This window comes from Astyanax mexicanus, chromosome 1 (assembly GCF_023375975.1).
Source record: "Astyanax mexicanus isolate ESR-SI-001 chromosome 1, AstMex3_surface, whole genome shotgun sequence".
Classification (NCBI taxonomy): domain Eukaryota; kingdom Metazoa; phylum Chordata; class Actinopteri; order Characiformes; family Acestrorhamphidae; genus Astyanax; species Astyanax mexicanus.
Genome location: NC_064408.1, coordinates 128,445,001 through 128,468,119, shown reverse-complemented (window position 1 = coordinate 128,468,119; position 23,119 = coordinate 128,445,001). Strand labels below are relative to the sequence as shown.

The 23,119-nt window shown below is 37.1% G+C and overlaps 1 protein-coding gene across 2 annotated transcripts in view; it reads left to right on the top strand.

Moving 5' to 3' along the window:
• LOC125784877 (protein Aster-A-like) overlaps nucleotides 1–23,119 on the top strand; it is a 62,029-nt gene that overhangs the window by 16,017 nt on the left and 22,893 nt on the right. The window contains exons 1-2 of one of the 2 annotated variants that reach the window (XM_049468968.1): nucleotides 11,869–12,281; nucleotides 21,610–21,808. In XM_049468968.1, coding sequence (XP_049324925.1) covers nucleotides 12,274–12,281; nucleotides 21,610–21,808 — 207 coding nt within the window. In that variant the 5' untranslated portion in view covers nucleotides 11,869–12,273. Of the gene's footprint in view, nucleotides 1–11,868; nucleotides 12,282–21,609; nucleotides 21,809–23,119 lie in introns of those variants that run through there. The other variant, XM_049468963.1, reaches the window with a different exon arrangement.

The window sequence follows — 23,119 nt, the reverse complement described above, 5'->3', positions numbered from 1 at the left end:
TGTACAGTAGTATAGTGGTAGTATAGTACTGTAGTATTAATAGGCTGATGTTAAGGGGGTGTAGTATAGTAGTATAGTGGTAGTATAGTACTGTAGTATTAATAGGCTGATGGTGAGGGGGCTGCAGACGCTTGTGTCTGCGCTGATCCGGAGGATTGGCTCGGTCTCAGCTGTTCCCTGTATGACATCATCAATGGCCAATGGGAGCTGAGAGCTGTGTGTGTGATGTCACTGGCGGCCAATCAGCAGGCGGTGTGATGGTGCTGCAGTGAGCGGTGAAAAGGCTGGCAGCTGTGCCCTTCACATTTACCAAGCGCCGTTACTGATCCTCTCTCTCTCTCTCTCTCTCTCTCTCTTTCTCATCACTGTTCTTTCTATATCTGTATCTCTCATTATAACTCTATCCCTCTCTCATTATCTATCTATCTATCTATCTATCTATCTATCTATCATTGTTTATGTCTCTCTATCTCTGTCTGTGTCTCTCTCTATATCTCTTATTATCTGTCTCTCTATCACTGTATCTCTCTTTCTCTCTCTCAATCAAAATCTCTTTTTTATTATCTATCACTCTCTCTCTCTATCTTTTACTGTCTCTCTCTCTAACTCTCTTTTTCTCTAACATTCGCCATCTATCTTTCTATAACTCTCTCTCGTTTTCTATATATCTTTTTCTATTTTCCTCTATCTTATTATCTGGAGCTATCTCTCTCTATACCTCTGTTTCTTTCTCTCTCTCTCTCACTCTATATATATATATATATATATATATATATATATATATATATATATATATATATATGTATATATATATAAACATATATATATATATATATTTCTGTCTATACACTGTATTATGAAGCATTAATAAACTAAAACATGTTTATTCCCAAACTAAAAAACGAATAAAGATTAATTAAAGATTAATAATAATAGTTTTAATATGGTTTGAACAATTGGTTTGGTTGATTGTACACATCCTCAGAGCTGCATGTTATATATACACTGGCATGCCAGAAATCATGGGACAGGGACAAGACTTTTGCCATGTCTCACAGAAGCGTAACGTAACCGTTAACTCTATTATTTACTGTTAAATTGTAATTGTAAGGTGATTTAGTGACGGAATATTAAATGTTATATTAAATATCAGTATGATGATTCTCGTGATGTTTGTGATGCGGCTACAGAGCGTCGGAGCAGCATCTGCTGTAATCTCTGACCTCAGAGACTTACTGTATTACCCCCCCCCCCATCCATCCATCCGTCATCCATCCATCCGTCATCTTACTGCTCCCTAAATCAGCTCAAAACATCAGAAAATACCCATCACTGATACATAAACTCATCACCCACAACATTAACACCACCTCCTCACTACTACTACTACTACACCCGTTACACAGCCTATCAGCTCCACGCATTAAATAAGATCTAGGGCTGCAACGATTAGTCGATATAATCGACAATGTCGATTATTTTAATTTGTCGACTACAAATAAATTGTAAGAGTCCTGCATTACACAAAGTGATGGGTACAGAAGTGCAATGTGAGATGGATAAATGTCTCACTCAAACAGTTTATATTAAACTCGGTTTGTATCTATAAAGTGCCCAAATACAACACATTATATATTTACTTACTAAATATCAGTTCTTTTCACGTTTAAACAACGTTCAGATATTTAAATGCCTTTTAAATCTCATGTTTAGCTGTTTTTCTGTTGTTTTTAGAGATGAAGGACATGGCAGAAATAATCATTGACCAATCGACTAATCAAAAAAATAATCGTCAGATTAGTCGACTACCCTAAAAAGATCATATAAGATCATATAAGCAGGTGGTGTTTTATAATTCACCTGTGTCACACCTTCCAATTCCTCTACAGTCTAGTCTACGTCTAAAAAAAAAAACTCCAACTCCCAGAATGCACCTCTCAGTCATGTCAGCGCCTGATTGTTAGATCAGCCTCACCTGAGTTCTGTTTAGTTTCTAGTGTTTTTCCGTGAATGTATACTAGTCTGTTTGTTCAGTTTTTGTGCAAAGTATTGCCCCTGTTTTTTCTGCAGCACACTGAACGTTATGTTTTTGTTTATTTATTTCCTTGTATGACCCATTTTTGGTCCCATATTTTTTTATCTTGTCCTTTTGCTTAGTTCTCTTGGAAGTTTTTTGATCTGATTTTCGCTTGTTGTTTATTTCATTGAGCGTGGCCCTCATATACGATGTAGCCGAGCAATTATATAGGGATGGGATTGACAATTTTTTTTTTTATAAATTAAATAAATAAAAAATAAAAAAACAGCATTTTAATAAGATGTTATTAAAAAGATATCAAACAAATAAGGTCAAAAGAATTTTAGAATAGGAATCATAAAATTATATGTAAAAAAAAAACGAATAAAATGCAACTACAGATGAATAAATACAATTAATCACATGTTTTAATGTTTTGGTCAGTCTTGTTTGGGTTTTTTACAGTTGCTAGTTGTACTCAGATCAGGTTTGTTGGTTTATCTTTGATTAATAAAGCTACTCCGATTTTTTTCTGCAAGCATCTCACTTCAACCTGGCCTTGCCATGAGCACGTTGGCCATCGTTTAACCAACCTCACTCACAAGATAGTGTGTGTGTGGGCATTCCCAAGCTGTCCCTCAAAATAACACCTTGCAATTTGCATACTCATGTCCCATAATTTTTTTTTCATTATTTTAAAATGTTCTAAATTGTAGATTAAGACTAAACTCCTCCAAACTATGAAGAAAAACAAGCATTTTCTCAGTCAGTTTTATGAGGTAGAGTCACCTGGAATTCAGGCTTTCAGTTAACAGCTGTGCTGAACTCATCAAGAGTTAATTACTTGAATGTCTTGTCTCTTAATAAAGTGTTTGAGAGCATCAGTTAAAGTAAAGTAGTGAAGAGGTAGAGTTACAGGTATACAGTGAATAGTGAATATTTGAGTAATGTTCGAATCCAGGTTATGAGAAGCAACAACTACTCAACTAAGTAAAGAATAAAAATGACTAAAAATAAATGTTAATAACTTGTTTTATGAGGTTTAGAAGAATTTCTGAAGCAGATCCTGATCTTCAGACGTTATGAGTGTTTGTTAGCATTGTTAGCACTGTTAGCATTGTTAGCGTAGCATCTCTGCTCCTTTGAAACCTGAGTAACTGTGTGATCAGTGATCTGAGACGGACCTGAGATCAAACTCCGGATCATTCAGTCATCTAACAGCTTAACCATTATCACCACAGAGCCCAGACGCCCAAACACTGCACGGGCAAAAGTCATGGGACACCTGTTCATTCCTATTCCTCTGAAATTATGGGTAATCAATCAATCAACCTTTATTTTAACTCGGGAAAAAATGAATGTATTAAGAAGAACAATAAGAAATTATAAAATGAATAATAATGAACTTAGAACATAAGAATCAAAATATGAAACATTAGAATAAAAATATAAAAGTAGTAATAAATAAATTAAGGTAAATTAAATAAACTAAAAATTAAAATAATAAGAAAGAGTTTTAAAAGAGTTTATCCTACTTTTTTGGAGTAACTATCTCTACTGTCCAAAGAAGATGTTCTACTAGATTCTGAAGATTGTTGTAAGGATTTGATTGCATTTAATGTATTTAACCTTATCTTTAAATTCATCCCAATACATGGTCTAAGTTCAGTATATCACAATGTATTTCGTTACTGTCAGCAAAGCGATATATTGCAGTAATTTACATAAAATCTGTCATAATATAAAAGTTTCAAAAATTACAACTTTGCATTTCATCCAATTAGAACAGTAAGATCTAACGACTGGGCGGGGTCTAATTAAATACAACCCTAATCATAAACCAATTCTGACGGAGGTGTAACGATGCACTCTGCTCACAATTAATTTTTTTACAATATTTTAGAAGAGTTTTTCTTATTTTTATTTCTTAAATGTATACAATATAAAAAAAATTCACGTTTTATAAATGCTTCCTGATCTGTTCTAAATACAAACAAACTAGTGTACTGTTTTATTGTATTTATCACTGTCTAAGTAACAAAGTAAGATGTTTTTTGTGTGTATCTTCACTAAAGTACTTCTGTTTTTTGGTCACTTTTTACGTAAATCCTACTTTTCACGCCACTACATTATTGGACCACGGTGAGCACAACCCCCTCCCCTACATACAGCATATCTAAAAAAAGAGCTTGTATGATTTACTTTAGTCAAAAATGACTGACCTATTCTCTGCTCTTAGCTTACGCCCACTGGCTCTCCAGCATGCACTAGCGGGATTAAACCTCCTCTGGTGTTTAAACAATGCAACATTCTAAATAGAACATAAAATGGCATGTTCCCATGATGCACATCATTAAATTTTCCATCATGATGCATCGTGGGATGACGTTTTGTCATTGTATTAAAACCGACAATATTGCATCACTATTGCATCAAAATTGCACAACAGAATATCACTTATACACCCCAACCCCTTTCCCCAGCTCATCCCCATATCTAGAATTATTAAATGGAGCTCCATCACTCCATCATGTGGTTCCTCCAGTGTTCCCAGTATTCCCAGTCTTATTCTTTTGGCAGTTCTCTTCTCAATTATCAGGAACAAGACAGGATGTACTGGCACTGACATGTGCAGTGTGTGTGTGTATAGTGCGCGTGTGTATAGTGTGTGTGTGTAAGGTGAGCTGGTGCTGAGCGGACTGCGGGTCAGGTCGTGTTTGTTTGGGGTGAAGTGTGTGTACAGTGTGTGTGTGTGTGTTTAGCATTAGCATGTAGCGTAACCATGACCTGCTGAGTCACTTTACCAAACAAAAAACAAAATGTGATAAAAATGAATTTTCACAATGTTATTTATAATAATGAACATATTTCAGCCTGCAAATCATAATAAGTTTCATTTCAAGGGTGAGGAAAAAATGGTAGTTTGGGAAAGGCTCTGGGTGATGTATGGGTTTAGGGGCGGGGCAGGAGGGAGAGCTGATTGGCTGAGCTGCAGCAGCAGCAGTGTGCCTCTGATAGTGAAGAGAAAGCTGATTGGATGTTAAGGGGGGGGGGGGCGGTATTATTGATAGACCGATTTGCATTAATTTTTTATTTTGTTTATGAAAAAGTCAACATAAAACTTAAAACTTAAACATAAAACATTTCAATGAAACTTACTGCACTATATTTTTGAGATTTGTGTAGCTTACAAAATCGTCCTTTATTTGGCGATTAAATGTTGTGTCCTATTATATAAAGAAATAATAGGGAACTCGATTTGTTCCGAACTAATGAATAAATGAATGATATTTTTTTAAATATAAATCCGTAGTAAGAGCCAATATAAGTACAATATATGGCAATTTAAAGAAAACAAACTTTTCTAATGGCTAAATAACAGTTCATAATTAAATATTTCCTATATTAAATTAGTTTGTAGAGATTTCTGTGTATTTTATTTGAAAATGTTGATATTTTTTGTGTAAATATATATCAATATTTCTAAAATATGAAATAGTAAAATATTTATAATATTTATATATGTTTATATTTTGACTCTACAGCAGTCTGTCCGTGGTGGTCATGGTCCAGGGAGCTGTATAACTACTATATAGCTTCATACTGGTTCCTAAATAATCATAGTAGTTACTAATATATACAGCTCTGGTAAAACAAAATGAAGGTCGCACTTCAGTTTCTGAATCAGTTTCTGAATCTGATTTTGCTATTTATAGGTTTATGTTTGAGTAAAATGAACATTGTTGTTTTATTCTATAAACTACAGACAACATTTCACCCAAATTCCAAATAAAAATATTCTCATTTAGAGCATTTATTTACAGAAAATGAGAAATGGCTGAAATAATCAATAATATTCAATATTTGGTTGAATAACCCTGCTTTTTTGCATCTTGGCATCATGTTCTCCTCCACCAGTCTTACACACTGCTTTTGGATAACTTTATGCTGCTTTACTCCTGGTGCAAAAATTCAAGCAGTTCAGTTTGGTGGTTTGATGGTTTGTGATCATCCATCTTCCTCTTGATTATATTCCAGAGGTTTTTAATTTGGTAAAATCTCTTATTTAATTATGATAGTAATTATTTGAATGTTTATTTATTGATTGATGTCAGTAATTGTTGAGTATTAAATGGTTTATCCTGATGTTCTTTACTGTACTGTTATCTCTATAGCTTTAGTCCAGACGGGTGCTGTTAATCGGGGTAATCTGATTGGCTGTTCTCCAGAGCTCTCGGGAACGGCGTTTATTCTCATTAAGTTGTAGCACTTGACCCGGTGACCTGCTGTCCTGATGTCCTGATGCTAACTGCAGAATGCTATTATCATTAGCGTGATCAATTATGGTACGCTACTCTCTGTCTCTCTAGTGTATTATAAATATCATCAGCTGATTGGATGGGAGGCTGCTATGACATCATGTTGTTTAGTATGTTATTTTTAAGCAGTTGATTTTAAACAGTGTGGTAATACAGTTTGCATCATATTAAATGTTTTTAGGAAATAACATTTTGCTGTTGTTAGCATGCTAATGTTATTCAATTCACCAATCATTTACAGCTAAAACTCACACTGAGCATAATTATCATTAATATCATCCTAATATATACCACAGTACAGCACCACACACTAAACATATAGCATAAAACTGCATATAATAGCAGCTATGCTAACTGAGCGATTAGCATGTAGGCTAACTGGCCTTTAGTAAAGAGTGAAATGAGAGAAAGTTAATAATACAGTGCTCTGACTGACTGTGGGAAACAGCTGTGTTTTCGCATGGCTAATGCTAACGTTAGCATTTCCTCTGTTTCGGGTCAGAGGTCATCATACCTTAGCAACAGCTCACAGAACCGGGTCAAAGTTCAGCAAAATAAACTGAATAATTCATACTGGCTGCTTTAGAGATTGTACCAGTTGCTGATTAAATCATACTGCTTGCTGAATAATTTTATAGTATGATGTTATTAAATATGTCATACTGGCTGCTGAATAATTTGTAGCAGTTGCTAAATAATTCATACCGGTTGCTGAATGATTTGAGGTATTTACTAATTAAATCATACTAACTGCTGAATAGTGTATTGTAGTTGCTATATAATTCATACCGTCTGCTGAATAATGTATTATAGTTGCTATATAATTCATACTGTCTGATGAATAATGTATTATAGCTGCTATATAATTCATACCGTCTGCAGAATAATGTATTATAGCTGCTATATAATTCATACTGTCTGCAGAATAATGTATTATAGTTGCTATATAATTCATACCGTCTGCTGAATAATGTATTGTAGTTGCTATATAATTCATACTGGCTGCTGAATAATGTATTGTAGTTGCTACATAATTCATACTGTCTGCTGAATAATGTATTGTAGTTGCTATATAATTCATACTGGCTGCAGAATAATGTATTATAGCTGCTATATAATTCATACTGGCTGCTGAATAATGTATTGTAGTTGCTATATAATTCATACCGTCTGCTGAATAATGTATTGTAGTTGCTATATAATTCATACTGGCTGCTGAATAATGTATTATAGTTGCTATATAATTCATACTGGCTGCTGAATAATGTATTATAGTTGCTATATAATTCATACTGGCTGCTGAATAATGTATTATAGTTGCTATATAATTCATACTGTCTGCAGAATAATGTATTATAGTTGCTATATAATTCATACTGGCTGCTGAATAATGTATTATAGTTGCTATATAATTCATACTGTCTGATGAATAATGTATTGTAGTTGCTATATAATTCATACTGGCTGCTGAATAATGTATTGTAGTTGCTATATAATTCATACTGGCTGCTGAATAATGTATTATAGTTGCTATATAATTCATACTGGCTGCTGAATAATGTATTGTAGTTGCTATATAATTCATACTGTCTGATGAATAATGTATTGTAGTTGCTATATAATTCATACTGTCTGATGAATAATGTATTGTAGTTGCTATATAATTCATACTGGCTGCTGAATAATGTATTATAGTTGCTATATAATTCATACTGTCTGATGAATAATGTATTGTAGTTGCTATATAATTCATACTGGCTGCTGAATAATGTATTATAGTTGCTATATAATTCATACTGTCTGATGAATAATGTATTATAGTTGCTATATAATTCATACTGTCTGATGAATAATGTATTGTAGTTGCTATATAATTCATACTGGCTGCTGAATAATGTATTATAGTTGCTATATAATTCATACTGTCTGATGAATAATGTATTGTAGTTGCTATATAATTCATACTGGCTGCTGAATAATGTATTGTAGTTGCTATATAATTCATACCGTCTGCTGAATAATGTATTGTAGTTGCTATATAATTCATACTGGCTGCTGAATAATGTATTATAGTTGCTATATAATTCATACTGGCTGCTGAATAATGTATTGTAGTTGCTATATAATTCATACTGTCTGATGAATAATGTATTGTAGTTGCTATATAATTCATACTGGCTGCTGAATAATGTATTGTAGTTGCTTTATAATTCATACTGGCTGTGGAATGTCTTGCTGGATAATTGATAGTAGATTTCATATTGTAGTAGCTGAAAAGTTCATACTGTTTTCTATTTGCTACTGTTATTCATACTCGTTGCTGAAAAATTGAGAGTAGATACTAAATATTTCATACTGGTAACTGAGAAATTCATACTAGTTGCTGAATAATTCATACTGGCTGTTGAATGACTGGTTGTTGAAGATTGTAATCTTGCTTTCTGTTGTAGTTGCTATATAATTCATGCTGGCTTTTGAATAACTTACATTGTTTGCAAATTTATTGATAGTAGATACTGAATAATTCATGCTGGTTGCTGGGAAATTTATACTAGTTGCTGCGTAAATAATACTGGCTGCTGATTTACTCATACTGGTTGATTAAGAGACTGTATTGTTGCTAAATAATTCATACTGGTTAGTGAATAATGTGCAGTATTTGCTATATAATGCATAATGGCTGCTTAGTAATTGACAATAGATGCTATATAATTTATACTGTTGAATAACTCATACTGGTTGCTGAACAACTGATTGTAGATACTGAATATGTTGTACTGGTTGCTGGGAAATTCATACTAGTTACTGAAAAGTTCATACTGGTTGCGAAAAAAATTATATTAGTTACTGTATATTTTTTAATAATTAATAAATACTTTATACTTGCTACTGAATAACGCATACTGGTTGCTGAAGAGATTTTAAGGTTGTTGCATATTTAGTAGTTGTTGCTAAATAATTCATACTGGCTGTTGAACAATTAGCAGGAGTTGCTAAATAATTCATACTGGCTGTTGTATAATTAATAGTAGCTACTGATTAAGTCATAGTGTGCCTGCTTAACAGTGTATTGTAGTTGCTAAATAATTCACACTGACTTCTAAAAAGCTTAATGTAGTTACCGATTAAATCATACTGTAGTGGCTACTTAACTCATACTGGTTGGTGGAACAATTGATTGTAAATACTGAATATTTTTGTACTCAATGCTAAAAAAGTCAAACTAGTTCCTAAAAACTTCATACTGGTTACAAAATAATTTATACTGGATGCTGAATAATTTGAAATAATTACTAAATACTTCATACTGTCTGCTGAATAACTCATACTGGTTGCTGAATAATTTATAGAAGATACTGAATAATTCATACCGGTCTCATAATGTTAAGCGGTCTCTTATTTTTTTCCAGAGATGTATATGCAATTGTTTGGATCTTATCGATATGTGTCTTGCCCACAATTAGACTTAATAAAATTACTGCTTTATTACTCTCCATATGGTGGCGCTATAGTGAAGAAAACACCAATAAATCCATAATTGCAGGTATTTTATTTTTTAGGAGTATTTTATCCTCATCAGTTAAAAAACTCAAAACTCAAAACCCAAACGAATACTTCTGGTAATTTAGTGTACTTTGGCCTGTTCATGTTCATTAAGGGTCCGAGTTGTTTTGGTGGTCTACATAATATTAGATTTTGATTTTATGGTATTTTTTATGTTATTTTAATGAGTGGTGTACTTTGATAGTAGAATACTTAAAAATACCAATATAAGAATTGCATATTTTTATATATATATGTTATAGACAAGTGGTTAGTTCTCATTGGGGAAGCTGTACCAAACTCTGATGCACTTTGGTCAGTCTCTGATCTGATTGGATTGGACTGGATTGGGTTTTCAAGCACTTTGGAAGTCTGGAACGTCTGGAAGACTGAAAACGTCTCTGAGAAATCTGGAGTAGATCATGTTGAATGGACGTTGAGCTGCTGGCAGTCAAGTCAAACTCAGTGAAAAGGACGTAGGATTTCCCACAGAATGCTGGAAAAGGGTCTTTTTCCCCCAGCTCTCATTTACGCTTTAACCTTTTACTCTTTGCCCCCCGGGTGGCTATAGTGGATGGTGAACTGCCCCCTCCCCCGTTTGGCCCTTTGCACTGAGATTACTACAGATCTCCCAGGAAAGCAGATTATGGAGAGGCGACCGGCCATACTGGATTATTGTGTACTCAGCAGTCTGTAAACCTCCGGCGTGGGGCCCGACCAGGGCTGGATTGGGTTGGTTGGGTTTGGTTGGGTTGGGTTTGGGTATGTTGGGTTTTGTTGGGTTTTGTTTGGGTATAAAGGGTTGGGTTGGGTTTGGGTATGTAGGGTTGAATTGGGTTTGCGTATGTAGGGTTTGGTTGGATTGGGTTTGGTTGGGTTAGGGTATGTAGGGTTTGGTTGGGTTTGGGTATGTAAGGTTTGGTTGGGTTTGGGTTGGGGTGGATTGTGTTGGGTTTGGGTATGTTGGGTTGTGTTGGGTTTGGGTATGAAGGGTTGGGTTGGGTTTGGGTATGTTGGGTTGGGTTGGGTTTGGGTATGTAGGGTTGGGTTGGGGTGGATTGGGTTGGGTTGGATTTGGATTGGCTTGGTAGGGTTTGGGTTGGGTATGTAGGGTTTGGTTTGGTTGGCTTTGATTGGCCGAGGTCTGCATTAAGGTAATTACTCTTACAGTCCACATTCTCATTCACAGCCAGATCTTTAAACCGGACCGGGTCCTGAACGCCTGAGTGAAACGGAGCGTCCTGTAAACGCTGCGCCGCAGGACCGCTAGTGCTCAGTCTTAAAGTCCAGCAGCTCATTTGTTTTAATCCTTGGCCCAATGCAGCAGAAGAGCAGGCCCATCCTCCTCCTCCTCCTGCTGCTGACCAAGATCCTCTTTACTCCTCCCTCCACCCTCCCCTTCCTCCCAGGGTTGCCAGATTTGTTCAGTTTTAGGTAAAATCCTTAAAAAAATAGGGATTTGTTTCATATCGACTGGGGTAGGTTGCTTTTGCAAGTCAACAAAATTTGGGCTGGTTTGTAATGGAGATTCTCGTTCATTAAAAAGCATAAATGTAGTGTATTCTTGTTTGTCAACAACAAATCAGTTGCATATCTACAAATATTTTTATAACACTGAACAGTTTAGTAAAGTACAATATTGTTTGGTATAAATTATTTGCCCTTTTTTACTTACTTAAACCCAACACAGAAATACTTGGTTGCTGAATATTCAGTGCATCAATTTATTTTATATATATATATAAGCACATTCAAAAAACGGTAGCTCTTTATAAAGCAGATTAAATATTAAATAACGAGTAACATATAAACCTACCACCCCCCCACACATTTAGTCCATAATTTGCCATAGATTATTTACCCCAAAGTCAAAGTCAAATCTGACTTGAAATGTCAAATGTGCAAAAAACCCTTAAAAGAATACTGAAGAACACATCTACAACCCTTATAATAATCAGAATTGACTACCAAATTGCATTAAAAAAATCTTGATTTTACTTTCTTATTTTTGAAAATTTGAGCGTTGCCAACGCGATATAAATCCGATTTAAAAACTGAATTTGACATGTCCCAACAGCCCTGAAAACAGCCCTTTGATTTGAGTCGCTTATATCTGGTAATGTAAATGTACCCTTTTAAACGGATTTCGGCACAATCTGGCAACCCGGCTCCCTCCCCGTCCCTCTATCCCTGCCTCTCTCTCTGTCCTCCTCGCGCGTTGGTGTGTCTCCTCCTCGCCAGCCGGAGAGCGCGTGCAGGGCTGGAAATGTAAAAAAAATGAGAATGTTCGAGTTTTAAAAGGCGAAAAGCGCGTGTTTTTGGCATGGATGTGTTTGTGCGGAGCGCGCGCCTGGACTGCAGATTACAGAGCTGATCCCAGAACCATCCAATGAGATGTTCGAGTGAGTAGCCCTCTGTAGGTCATTTAGATGATTTAGTTCATGCATTCGGTTTAGTCTTTGCGCTTTTTAATTTTGCATGCATAAAAACGTGCGGGTGAGCGCGTGAACGCGGCGCGCGGGGTTCTGTAATTTACTGAACGCTGCAGAAACTTGCCCGATGTTACAAATCGGCGCGTGAAGCGGCTAGCTAACGTTATGTACACAAACATGAAAGAGCGAGCGACCGGCACACGCTTTTAACGCGTTTTTAAGCCGTTTTTACACAGTTTAACGACTTAAATACAGTCAGTGAAGGTGTTTAAACATGTTTGGGTCGCATTTGAACGATTTAAAGCCGTGCTCGAGCCGTGTTTTGCGTGTTTTGTGCGTGTTTTAGCCGCTCGCGCCCGTGTGTTGTTGTTGTTGAATGTAACTAGCTGATGCTCATTCATTCCGCTGACATTGGCCGCACTGTATAACAGGGCTTTAGCGGTTAGCTCAGCGTTTTGTTTTCGCAAAAAAGCGAACCGTCTCATTTCTACCGGGTTTTTCTTTTGCAACACCAGCATTTCCTTTAACTCTATCATTTAGCGTAAGGTTATGCTTGATACGAGTTTTTGTTTTGTTTCTACGACGACTTTTATTTTCTGCTATCAGAGCTAATATAACGTTAAAGCTACACTGGAGCAGCTGATGTTGATAATGGGTAAGGTGAAGGGGGTTTATGTAGCATGAATCGAGTTGTACTAGAATCCAAACTAAATCCACATATAAAAGTAAATCAAACATGAATAGAAAAGAACAGATTTGACATGCCAGAAAAAAAATCAGATCTTAATTTGACTCAATTTGATCAACCATTTATTTTTGTAGATTTGTGTCGCATTAAGGCAAAAAAAGTTGACCACTGAATTGTGTTAGTGACTCAAACTTGAATGAAAATATTGAATTTGACAATAATGTTGAATTTCAAATTAAGACAAAATCTGATTTGACTCATTTCAGCCCTGAAAAGATCAGATTTGACATGTCAAAGAAACCCTGAAAAAAATCAGATCCTAGTTTGATTTATATTTGACTTACTTAAACCTGGTAGTGTGAACACATCCACAAGCCCTTAAATTATTCAGATTTGTGTCACATTAAGGCAAAAAAAAGTTGCGTTAGTGACTTAAATCTTAATAAAAAAGATTGAATTTGACAGTGAGATTGAATTTCAAATTATGATAAAAAAACTGATTTGACTCACTTCAGCCTAGTAATGTAAACATAGCCAATGTGAATCAAATCTGCCTTAAAATGATTAGATTTGACATGTCAAAGAAACCCTGAAAAAAAATCAGATCCTAGTTTGATTTATATTTGACTTACTTAAACCTGGTAGTGTGAACACATCCACAAGCCCTTAAATTATTCAGATTTGTGTCACATTAACGCAAAAAAAATACTACTGAGTTGCGTTAGTGGCATAAATCTTAATAAAAAAGAATGAATTTGACAGTGAAATTGAATTTCAAATTATGACAAAAATCTGGCGTAGACAAAGTGAATCAAACCTTACTTGAAAACTTAAAAAATGGCTGATTTCCACAAACCCTAAAAATAATCACGTTGACTACAGAATTGTGTGATAGTATCCAAACTAGGACCCTGTATATAAGAGACTCACTTTGGCGTAACGTTATGGTTGATATGAGCTTGTGAACCGTATCTACGACGCTAATATGAGCTAATATAAAGCTACACTGAAGCAGCTGATTTTGTTAGCAGTTTAAGGGGGATTGTTAATTCAGTTAGGTGGGACTTTTATCTCTTAAGTTTGTACGTTTCTTATAATCACTTTATTACATAATAAATGTATAGTATATGCTGTTACTTTTTTTTTTAAATACAGGTTTCCGTGGTGTCCGTGAGCTGTTCTGTCAGCTGGTTAGTCTGAAAAGCTGTTCTTTCTTGGGGTCTGTTGAGCTTGTTGAGCTCTTCTCTCTGGTGGTCTGTCGAGCTGTTCGCTCACCGGCCTGTTACAGTCTGTTATTTAGTTGTCGTCTCTCCGGCTGGTCCGTTGAGCTGTTCTCTCGATTGTTTAGTCTGAAAACTGTTCTCTTTTGGGTCTATTGCGGTTGTTGAGCTCTTCTCTCTGGTGGTCTGTCGAGCTATTTACTCACTAGCATGTCAGTCTGTTATCTTGCTGTCATCTCTACGTCTTGTCTGTTGAGCTGTTCTCTAGATTTGTTAGTCTGAAAAAGCTGTTCTCTCCTGGGGGCTGTTGAGCTGGTTGAGCTCTTCTCTCTGGTCGTCTGTCAAGCTGTTCGCTCACTGGTCTTTCAGTCTGTTATGTTTGTTGTTTTAAGCTGTTGTTTTTGAATTGCCAAGATATTCTCTCTGCCAAGATGAGCTGTTCTCCCTGGCCTGAAGAGCCTTTTTCTTTCGTCGAGCTGTTCTGTCTCTAGCCATATTGAGCTTTTCTTTTTCTAGCCTTGTCAAACTATTTTTGCTGTCCTCTTTTGAGCTGTTCTCTCTTGGGTCTGTTAAGCTTGTTCAACTCTTCTTTCTGGTCATCTGTCTAGCTTTCCGCTTACTAGCATTAGGGCTGGGGCGACGCGTCGACATAATCGACGTCATCGATTACAAAAATACATCGATTTGCATAACGTGCGTCGGCGCGTCGTAAACATGGCGGCGCCTGTGGAGAGCATTAGAGGTTAGATCGGGCCCAAAAATTCCAACTGGCTGTTTTCGGGCTGTTTTAATGAGCGAAATATGATCAGAATTATGTTAATTAACACGGTAACATAGAAGCATAGAACTATTATTTAATTAAAATGATTTTTAAGAACAGCTAAACACAGTTCTGCAGGTCAAACGCGGAGGAGTTCACGTGCGAGAGAGAGAGAGAGAGAGAGAGACACAGAGAGAGAGAGAGAGAAAGAGAGATTTGCGTGTTCTGGTGAGAACTACTCACAGGTGAAGGTTCTCTTTGATCTCCTCGTGCTCCTATTCTAGTCCCATTCATAATTCTGCAGCTCCCTCAGTGTTTTCTGCCGTATTTTGCGGCTAGCGCGAGCGCTTACAACTGACACCGCGGACCGCGAGGTGCCGCCGCGTTTGTGCCGAATCCGACTCTCTGCTAAATCTGACTCCCGCTTCGCGGACAGAATCGGCACAACACCCCCGCTGTAGAACTGCGGTAGTGAAAACAGCGCTTATAAATAAATTAGTTTAGTTTCACTTTCAGTTTTCGTTATTTTCGTTATTTTTTTTTTAAATAAAAATATAATTAAAAAACAGACGCCTACATCTCGGACTATTTTCTGGAGCCCGGGTCGGATTTACGGGCGGGCCTCGGGTCATGTCGGGTTCGGGCAGAGAATCTAAGCTCTAGAGAGCTTGGACTCCGGAGAGCAATCTCCAGCTACAAAAAAACGCCAGCGGGCATCTAAAGTTTGGGAGCATTTCACGCAAAAGGGCAACAATGTGGTCCTCTGCCATACGTGCAAAAGGAGCACTTGAAGCGCAAACATCCAGGAGCACTATGTCAACAGGGTCACACAGTAAGTTACCGTTTACATCAGGGTCTCCGCGGGTGTCCTTAAAAAGACTTAAGACTGTCTACCAAAGGTTTTAAACCTGCCACAGGCAGAAATTATACATTTTTTGTTTTATATTTATATATATAGTTTCCAGAAACAGTAGCATTATTCATAAGTTCAGGTGTTTAGCTAAGCTAGCTGCCTTAAGTTATTTTAGCTAGCGCCGTCGGCGCTGCGGTGTCACACCGTATTCTGTCACCGTCGGAATTTTGTGACCAGTGCTCACGGTTATGAGCGTTCATTGGCAAAACGGAAGCTTTCTATACCTACACCTTACCCTCAGCCCTAAACTGAACCGTTTTGGCCAGTCGGGGTAAACATTAGAAACGAACACGTTTCGAATCGGCCAGTGCACCGGTCTGCTGAGAACTACTTGCCAGTGGTCACAAAATCTAGCGGTCACAGAAAACAACACACGGTTGTGGTGTATGGGAGCTTATCCATTTTTAGCGTTATAGATCTAAACAACGTGCTGTACATGTAAGTGATTATAAGTGTGGGGTTTGGTTTAGTAGGCTTGTGTTGTTGTTGTTGTTGTTGTTGTTATTATATATAAATATAGTAATTTATCGTTTGCTTTAAAACGTAAAATAATAATTATTTAAATATGTTTCTCAATGAATAGATTAGTCGACTAATCGAAAAAAATAATCGTTAGAATAATCGTTTAAAAAATAATCGTTAGGGACAGCCCTAACTAGCATGTCAGTCTGTTATCTTGCTGTCATCTCTACGGCTTGTCCGTTGAGCTTTTCTGTCAATTGCTTAGTCTGAAAAACTGTTCTGTCTTTGGACTGCTGAGCTTGTTGAGCTCTTCTCTCTGGTAGTCTGTCAGGCTGTGCGCTCACTGGCCTGTTAAAGTCTGTTATGTTTTTTTTAAGCTCTTATCTCTTTGGCTTTATTGAACTGTTCACTGTGGCATGTTAACATGTTCTCTTAGTAGAGTTGTTCTCTCTCTGGCTTCTCTATCTCTTGTTTAGTCTGTCAAGCTCTTCTCTCTTGACTGATAAGCTGTTCTTTTCCACAGCTTAATTAAACTCACTTTTTGTTCACATTCTGTTTTTTTTTTTTTTGTCCAGATGATCTTCCGTTTGCTTTTGTTGAGACATTCTTTTTAACCGTGTCAAACTGTTCTGTTCTTGTTGAGCTGTTCTCTCTGGTCTGAAGAGCTGTTATTTCTTTGCTCTGTCAAGCTGTTTTTTAGGGGTTTTTTGGTGCTTGTTGTGATCTTATCTCTTTGCTTTCTTGAGCTGTTATCTGTGGTTTCCTGTCCTGTTCGTTTTCCACGTTGTCAAATTGTTCTTCATCTGAATTGCCAAGATGTACTTTTCCTTCTTTGCCGAGCTGTTCTCTCTCAGGCTATATCTTACTGTTGTCTCTTTGGCTTTTCTGTCTCTTGTTTTTTTTTGCTTTTTTGCTTGGTTTTTGCTTTTTTGCTTTCTCTTGGTTTTTTGCTTTCTTGAGCTGTTCTCTGTGGTTTCCAGTCCTGTCTGTTCTCCATGTTTCCAAATTGTTCTTCATCTGAATTGCCTAGATGTTCTTTTCCTTTTTCGCTGAGCTGTTCTCTCTCTCTCTCTGTCTGGCTTGTGCTTTACATTGAGGCATTCTGTCACTTGGTTAGTCTGTCGAGCTGTTCTCTCCGTAGCTTTGTCAAACTCTCTCTGTTTTCTTCTGAACTGTTCACTCTCTTTTTTTTGTCACGATTATCTTTAATTTGCTTTTGTTGAGACATTCTTTATAAGCCTGTAAAACTGTTCTGTCTTTGGCTTTTTGAGCTGTTCTCCATGGTCTGATGAGCCGTTTTCTTTGGTTTGTTAAGCTGTGTTTGATGAGCTGTTCTTCTGCTGTTTTCCATGCTGGCAGATTGTTTGTCATCTGATTTGCCAAGATGCTTTGCTGAGCTGTCGAGCTGTTCTCTCTGCAGCTTTGTCTGGCTCTCTCTCTATTTTCTTTTGAACTGTTCACTCTCTGTTTTTTCCAGATGATCTTGCGTTTGCTTTTGTTGAGACACTCTTTTTAAACTCTGCTGTCGAGCTGTTCTGACTTTGGCTTGTTGAGCTGTTCTCTCTGGTATGAAGAGCCGTTTTCTTAGTTTTTTTACTTAAAACTATTTTTAAACACGGTTTCTTTTTAAAGTCAGTGTGGCTGTAAGTCTTCAAAACAACTCTAAAGAGAGCTTTACATTACTGAGAACGACTTTGGAGAACTTAAACTTAAAACAGAATTATTGTTATTTTATTTTTTATATTTTAAAACAGTAGAAATGACCCTGAACTGAAGAGTCAGTGTAATAAGGACGCTCAGTATTAACAGGATCAGTGGATGGATTTATATCGTGGTCTGTTAGTGAACTCTATAAACAGCACTTTGTGGATATCTCAGTGTTTTCCTGAGATCTGTGGTCTGATTACGGGCCTGATTTCTCCTCCCTCTCAGTTCTAATCCCTGCTGTTCCTCTTCTTCTTCCTCTGCTCCAGTCAGTGATGATGGTCCTCAGCTCTCTAATAATACCTTCTATTTATGTAGCAGCTGCTTTACATCAGGGATCTGGTTGAACACGAGTAAAGCTGTTCAGACTGAAGTCCTGAGACCGTCTGACCTTCAATTTAACTATATTTAAAAATACTTTATTCCAATCCATTCATTTTGTGGAATTTCTATTGGTCCATTCACCCTGTTTTTTTAGCTGTTCTCCTTTAGTCGTTGAGCTTTTCACTCTCCGCCTTGTTGAAATTTTCTTTCTGGCTTGTTGAGCTGTTCTCTCTTTGGTTTTCTGAGCTGTTCTCTCTGTGTTTTTTCGAGATGTTCTCTCTTTGGCTTGCTGAACTATTCTCGCATTCGCTTGCTGAGCTGTTCTCTCTTTGGCTTGTCGAGCTGTTCTCTCTTTGGCTTGTCGAGCTGTTCTCTCTCTACCTTACTGAGCTTTTCTCTCTTTGGCTTACTAAACTGTTCTCGCGTTGGCTTGCCGAGGTGTTCTCACATTGGCTTGCTGAGCTGTTCTCTCTTTGGCTTGCTGAACTGTGCTCTCTCTGGCTTTGTTGAGCTGTTCTCTCTCTGGCTTTGTTGAGCTGTTTTCTCTTTGGCTTGTTGAGCTGTTCTCTGTTTGGCTTGTCGAGCTGTTCTCTCTTTGGTTTCCTGAGCTGTTCTCTCTGTGTTTTTTCGAGATGTTCTCTCTTTGGCTGGTCGGGCAGTTCTCTCTTTGGCTTGTTGAGCTGTTCTCTCTCTACCTTACTGAGCTTTTCTCTCTTTGGCTTACTAAACTGTTCTCGCGTTGGCTTGCCGAGGTGTTCTCACATTGGCTTGCTGAGCTGTTCTCTCTTTGGCTTGCTGAACTGTGCTCTCTCTGGCTTTGTTGAGCTGTTCTCTCTCTGGCTTTGTTGAGCTGTTTTCTCTTTGGCTTGTTGAGCTGTTCTCTCTTTGGCTTGTCGAGCTGTTCTCTCTTTGGCTTGCTGAGCTGTTCTCTCTTTGGCTTGCTGAGCTGTTCTCTCTCTGGCTTTGTCGGGCTGTTCTCTCTTTGCCTTGCTGAGCTGTTTTCTATTTGGCTTGCTAAGCTGTTCTTGCTTTGGCTTGCTGAGCTGTTCTCTCTTTGTCTTGCTGAGCTGTTGTGCCTGTACTGATGAGCTGTATTCTTTGTTTTGTTAAGCTGTTCTCTCTGGTGTATTGAACTGTTCTTCTTTGGGTGTATTAAGTAGTTGTCTCTGAATTGCCAAGATGTTCCCTCTCTAGCTTGGTGAGCTTTTGTCTGATGACCCATTTTCTTTGTTTGTTAAGCTGTTCTTGCTGAGCTGTTCTCTAGCTGTATTTATTAATTTTTTTTGCTTGTCAGCTCTTCTCTCTTTGGATTTGTCGAGCTGTTCTTTTTCCGGCTTCACCAATCAATTTTCTCTCTGGATTTGTCGAGCTGTTCTTTCTCTGGCTTCACCAATCAATTCTGTCTCCGACTTTGACGAGCTGTTCTCTCTCTGGCTTGTCTAGCTGCTCTCTCTCTGGCTGCGTCGAGCTGTTCTCTCTTTGACTTTGTCGAACTGTTCTCTTTGATAGGCTTCTTTTCTGTGATCTGTGAAGCTGTTTCCTTTTGGATTTGTCAAGCTTTTCTTTCTACCTCGTTGAGCTGTTCTCTGACCTATTGGCTTGTTAAAAGCTTCTTAAGCTGTTTTCGGCAGCATGTCAAGTAAAATGTTTATTTTAAATAATATGTTACTAAATATTTCACTACAAAGTGTCCTATATTGCAAACATTTACAGTTACAATCTTAAAATAAAATATTTTTTCAATATAATAGTGACTTTACAGCAGTATTTTTGTATAACAGAGTGGTTTGTTTATATTAAATTCATTTATACTAATTTATTTCCCGTAATTAAGTTCTCAGGACTGTGTGGCTTATATTAAGTGTATATAAATGGCACAGTAATGTCCTGGTTGGTGGTGGACATGTCTTCAGTAGTGCGAGGGCTGGTGATCAGATAAAGCTGTGGGTTTGTGGACAGACGGCCGGGTCGGTTTGGACGCCTCTATTTTACCCGAACGCTGCCTGGCAACCATTGTTTTTATATAAATACAGCTTACCCTGATTGGAGCCCTACACACACACACACACACACACACCGTGTATACATACACACACAAAGACATATATACACACAATGTACATCCCAACCCAGAGCATCTGCTGGCTTTTCCACAGCGTCCACTGAACTGCTGTAAAAATCAATATTACCCGAGAATGCAGTCAGAGTCACTGCTGTCCAATCAAAAACATGCATCTCCAGTTTTGCCTGTGTTTAGTTTTCTCCATGGTTTGGAACCTTGAATCTCTTCTGTACATTGTGTAAATAATTCTGAATGAATAAGCCAATAGAAATGCTTTAAAATTACGTGGACTATTTTGTATTTTTATGAGCTTTAAACCGCAACAGTTAAATCTCCGCTTCTTAAAATCTTTAAATGGTTCTTTTCAGTGACTGCGCAAGTTTGTGAGAAAAGTCATATCAGAAATAAAAAATTGCACTGCTGAGGTAACTGTGTAGTTAGAATAGTATTTCAGAGGTAAATATATAATAAATATAGCACTTCTGAGAAAAATGTATGATTAGAATCACACTGCTGAAGTAAATGTATGATTAGAATAGGACTGCTGAGGAAAATGTATGATTTATAATAGCACTGCTGAGGTAAATGTATGATTAGAATATAATTTCTGAGGTAAACATATGATTAAAATAGCATTTCTGAGGTAAAAGTATGAGAATAGCATTTCTGAGGTAAATATATAATAAGAATAGAATTTCAGAGGTAAATATATAACAAAAATAGCACTGCTGAGGTTAATGTATAATTAGAATAGCACTTCTGAGGTGAATTTATTATTATAATATAATTTCTGAGGTAAACATGATTAAAATAGCATTTCTGAGGTAAATGTATGATTAGAACAGCTTTTCTGAATTAAATCTGATTAAAATAGCATTTCTAAGGTAATGTATGATTAGAATAGCATTTCTGAGGTAAATGTATGAGTAGAAAAGCACTTCTGAGGTAAATGTATGATTAGAACAGCTTTTCTGAATTAAATCTGATTAAAATAGCATTTCTAAGGTAATGTATGATTAGAATAGCATTTCTGAGGTAAATGTATGATTGTAATAGCAATACTATTGAAAACCTGGGAAAACCTGTGTTTAATGTTAATTATTCTGCATTATTTTATGTTTAAATTGTAATATATTTCTCTCTGTGTCTGTCGATTGTCCCGCAGTACTGCCAGTAACTCTCCTCGCAGCACCCCGGGCAGCTCCCCGTCCCTGCGGCGGCGGGTGCTGGGTGGGCGTGGCGGTGAGGGGGAGGGGTCTGCTGACCGCAGTGCTGGAGGGGGATCTGAAAGCCCCCAGCTCACCACGCCATCGTCCACATCCTCCTACCCAGCCGCCACGCGGCACTTCACACGCAATGCCAAGGTAAGACACGCCCCCTAAACATCAACCAGGACCACAGACTGACAGTAAAACAGAAAAGTGAGCTGTTTCGTTAGTATTTGGTACACCCTGTTCTCGCGAAAGTGTGGTTTAGACACCTGATAACCACAGCTTTCCATTACCCTGTTCAGTGTTTTGGGTATTGAGTTATGAGCATTTATTTATTCATTGGTTTAGTTATTTTTTATTGTATTTTTTTTATATATCAATTATTTATCTATCTGTTTATTGATTGATTGCATAGAATTTCATTTAATTTAAAAAACCAGTGAAACACATTTGGACACATCTTAAATTCAGTGTGTTTCCAATATTTAGGGCCTATTTTAAAATGCCCATTTTTGAGGCTTTTTCCGATATTTAAAAATGCATGCAATTTGGCAAAGACCTCAAAGTCCGTGAAAATGTCCAAAAAAGTTTCATGGTTCATGGACTTGGGTGTGGTTCAGGAGCTCCATAGCGCCCACAAATGTTGACAATTTCTGGGATCAAGTTTGTCCAATGTGCACCAACTTTGGTTCACTCATTGGCCACTTCATACACAGCAAGAATCACTTGGTTTGACTTCACCCAACAGGAAGTCGGCCATTTTGGCAGGAAGTCGCAAAATAAAAAGGGTTACAATGATTGAAAACTCATAAAACTTTACAGGCCAGTTTGGTTTTGGCTGTCCATTGACCTGAAATTGTAATTTCGTATATTCATATATTATTAGCTCTCTAGCGCCACCTATTTTATTATTATAGAGTCTATTAGATATCCAGACTTCTCTGTGCTGGCATCAAGGTGGTGGAATGAACTTCCACTGGTTGTCAAAACTCTTAAAAATTGGCATACTCAATACTCAAAGTTCTCCAAATGATTAAGAAATATTTTGAGGACTCTACAGCGCCCCCTGGTTGTTTTGGGCTTTAATAAATTAGCTTTGGCTGTCTCAAAGATTCTCCAATATTCTCGATTTTTGGTAGAAGCATAGATATTACGATACCACATATTACCGTATGCCAATTGACCTCCTCATACACAACCAGAATCTTTTGGTTATATTCGCCTTTATACAACAGAAGTCGGCTATTTTGGCAGGAAGCCAAATAAAAGTTTGTTGTGGCATTTTAGGGCGGTTACAATGATCAAAAGCACATAAAACCTCACATGCCTATTTGACTTAGACCGTCTTTTGATCAGAAATTGTAATTTCTTATATTCGTTGTTTTATCAGCTCTCTACTGCCACCTATTTTATATGACATTTATGGGAAGCTCAAAGCTCTTAAAATTGCCACACTGGCACATT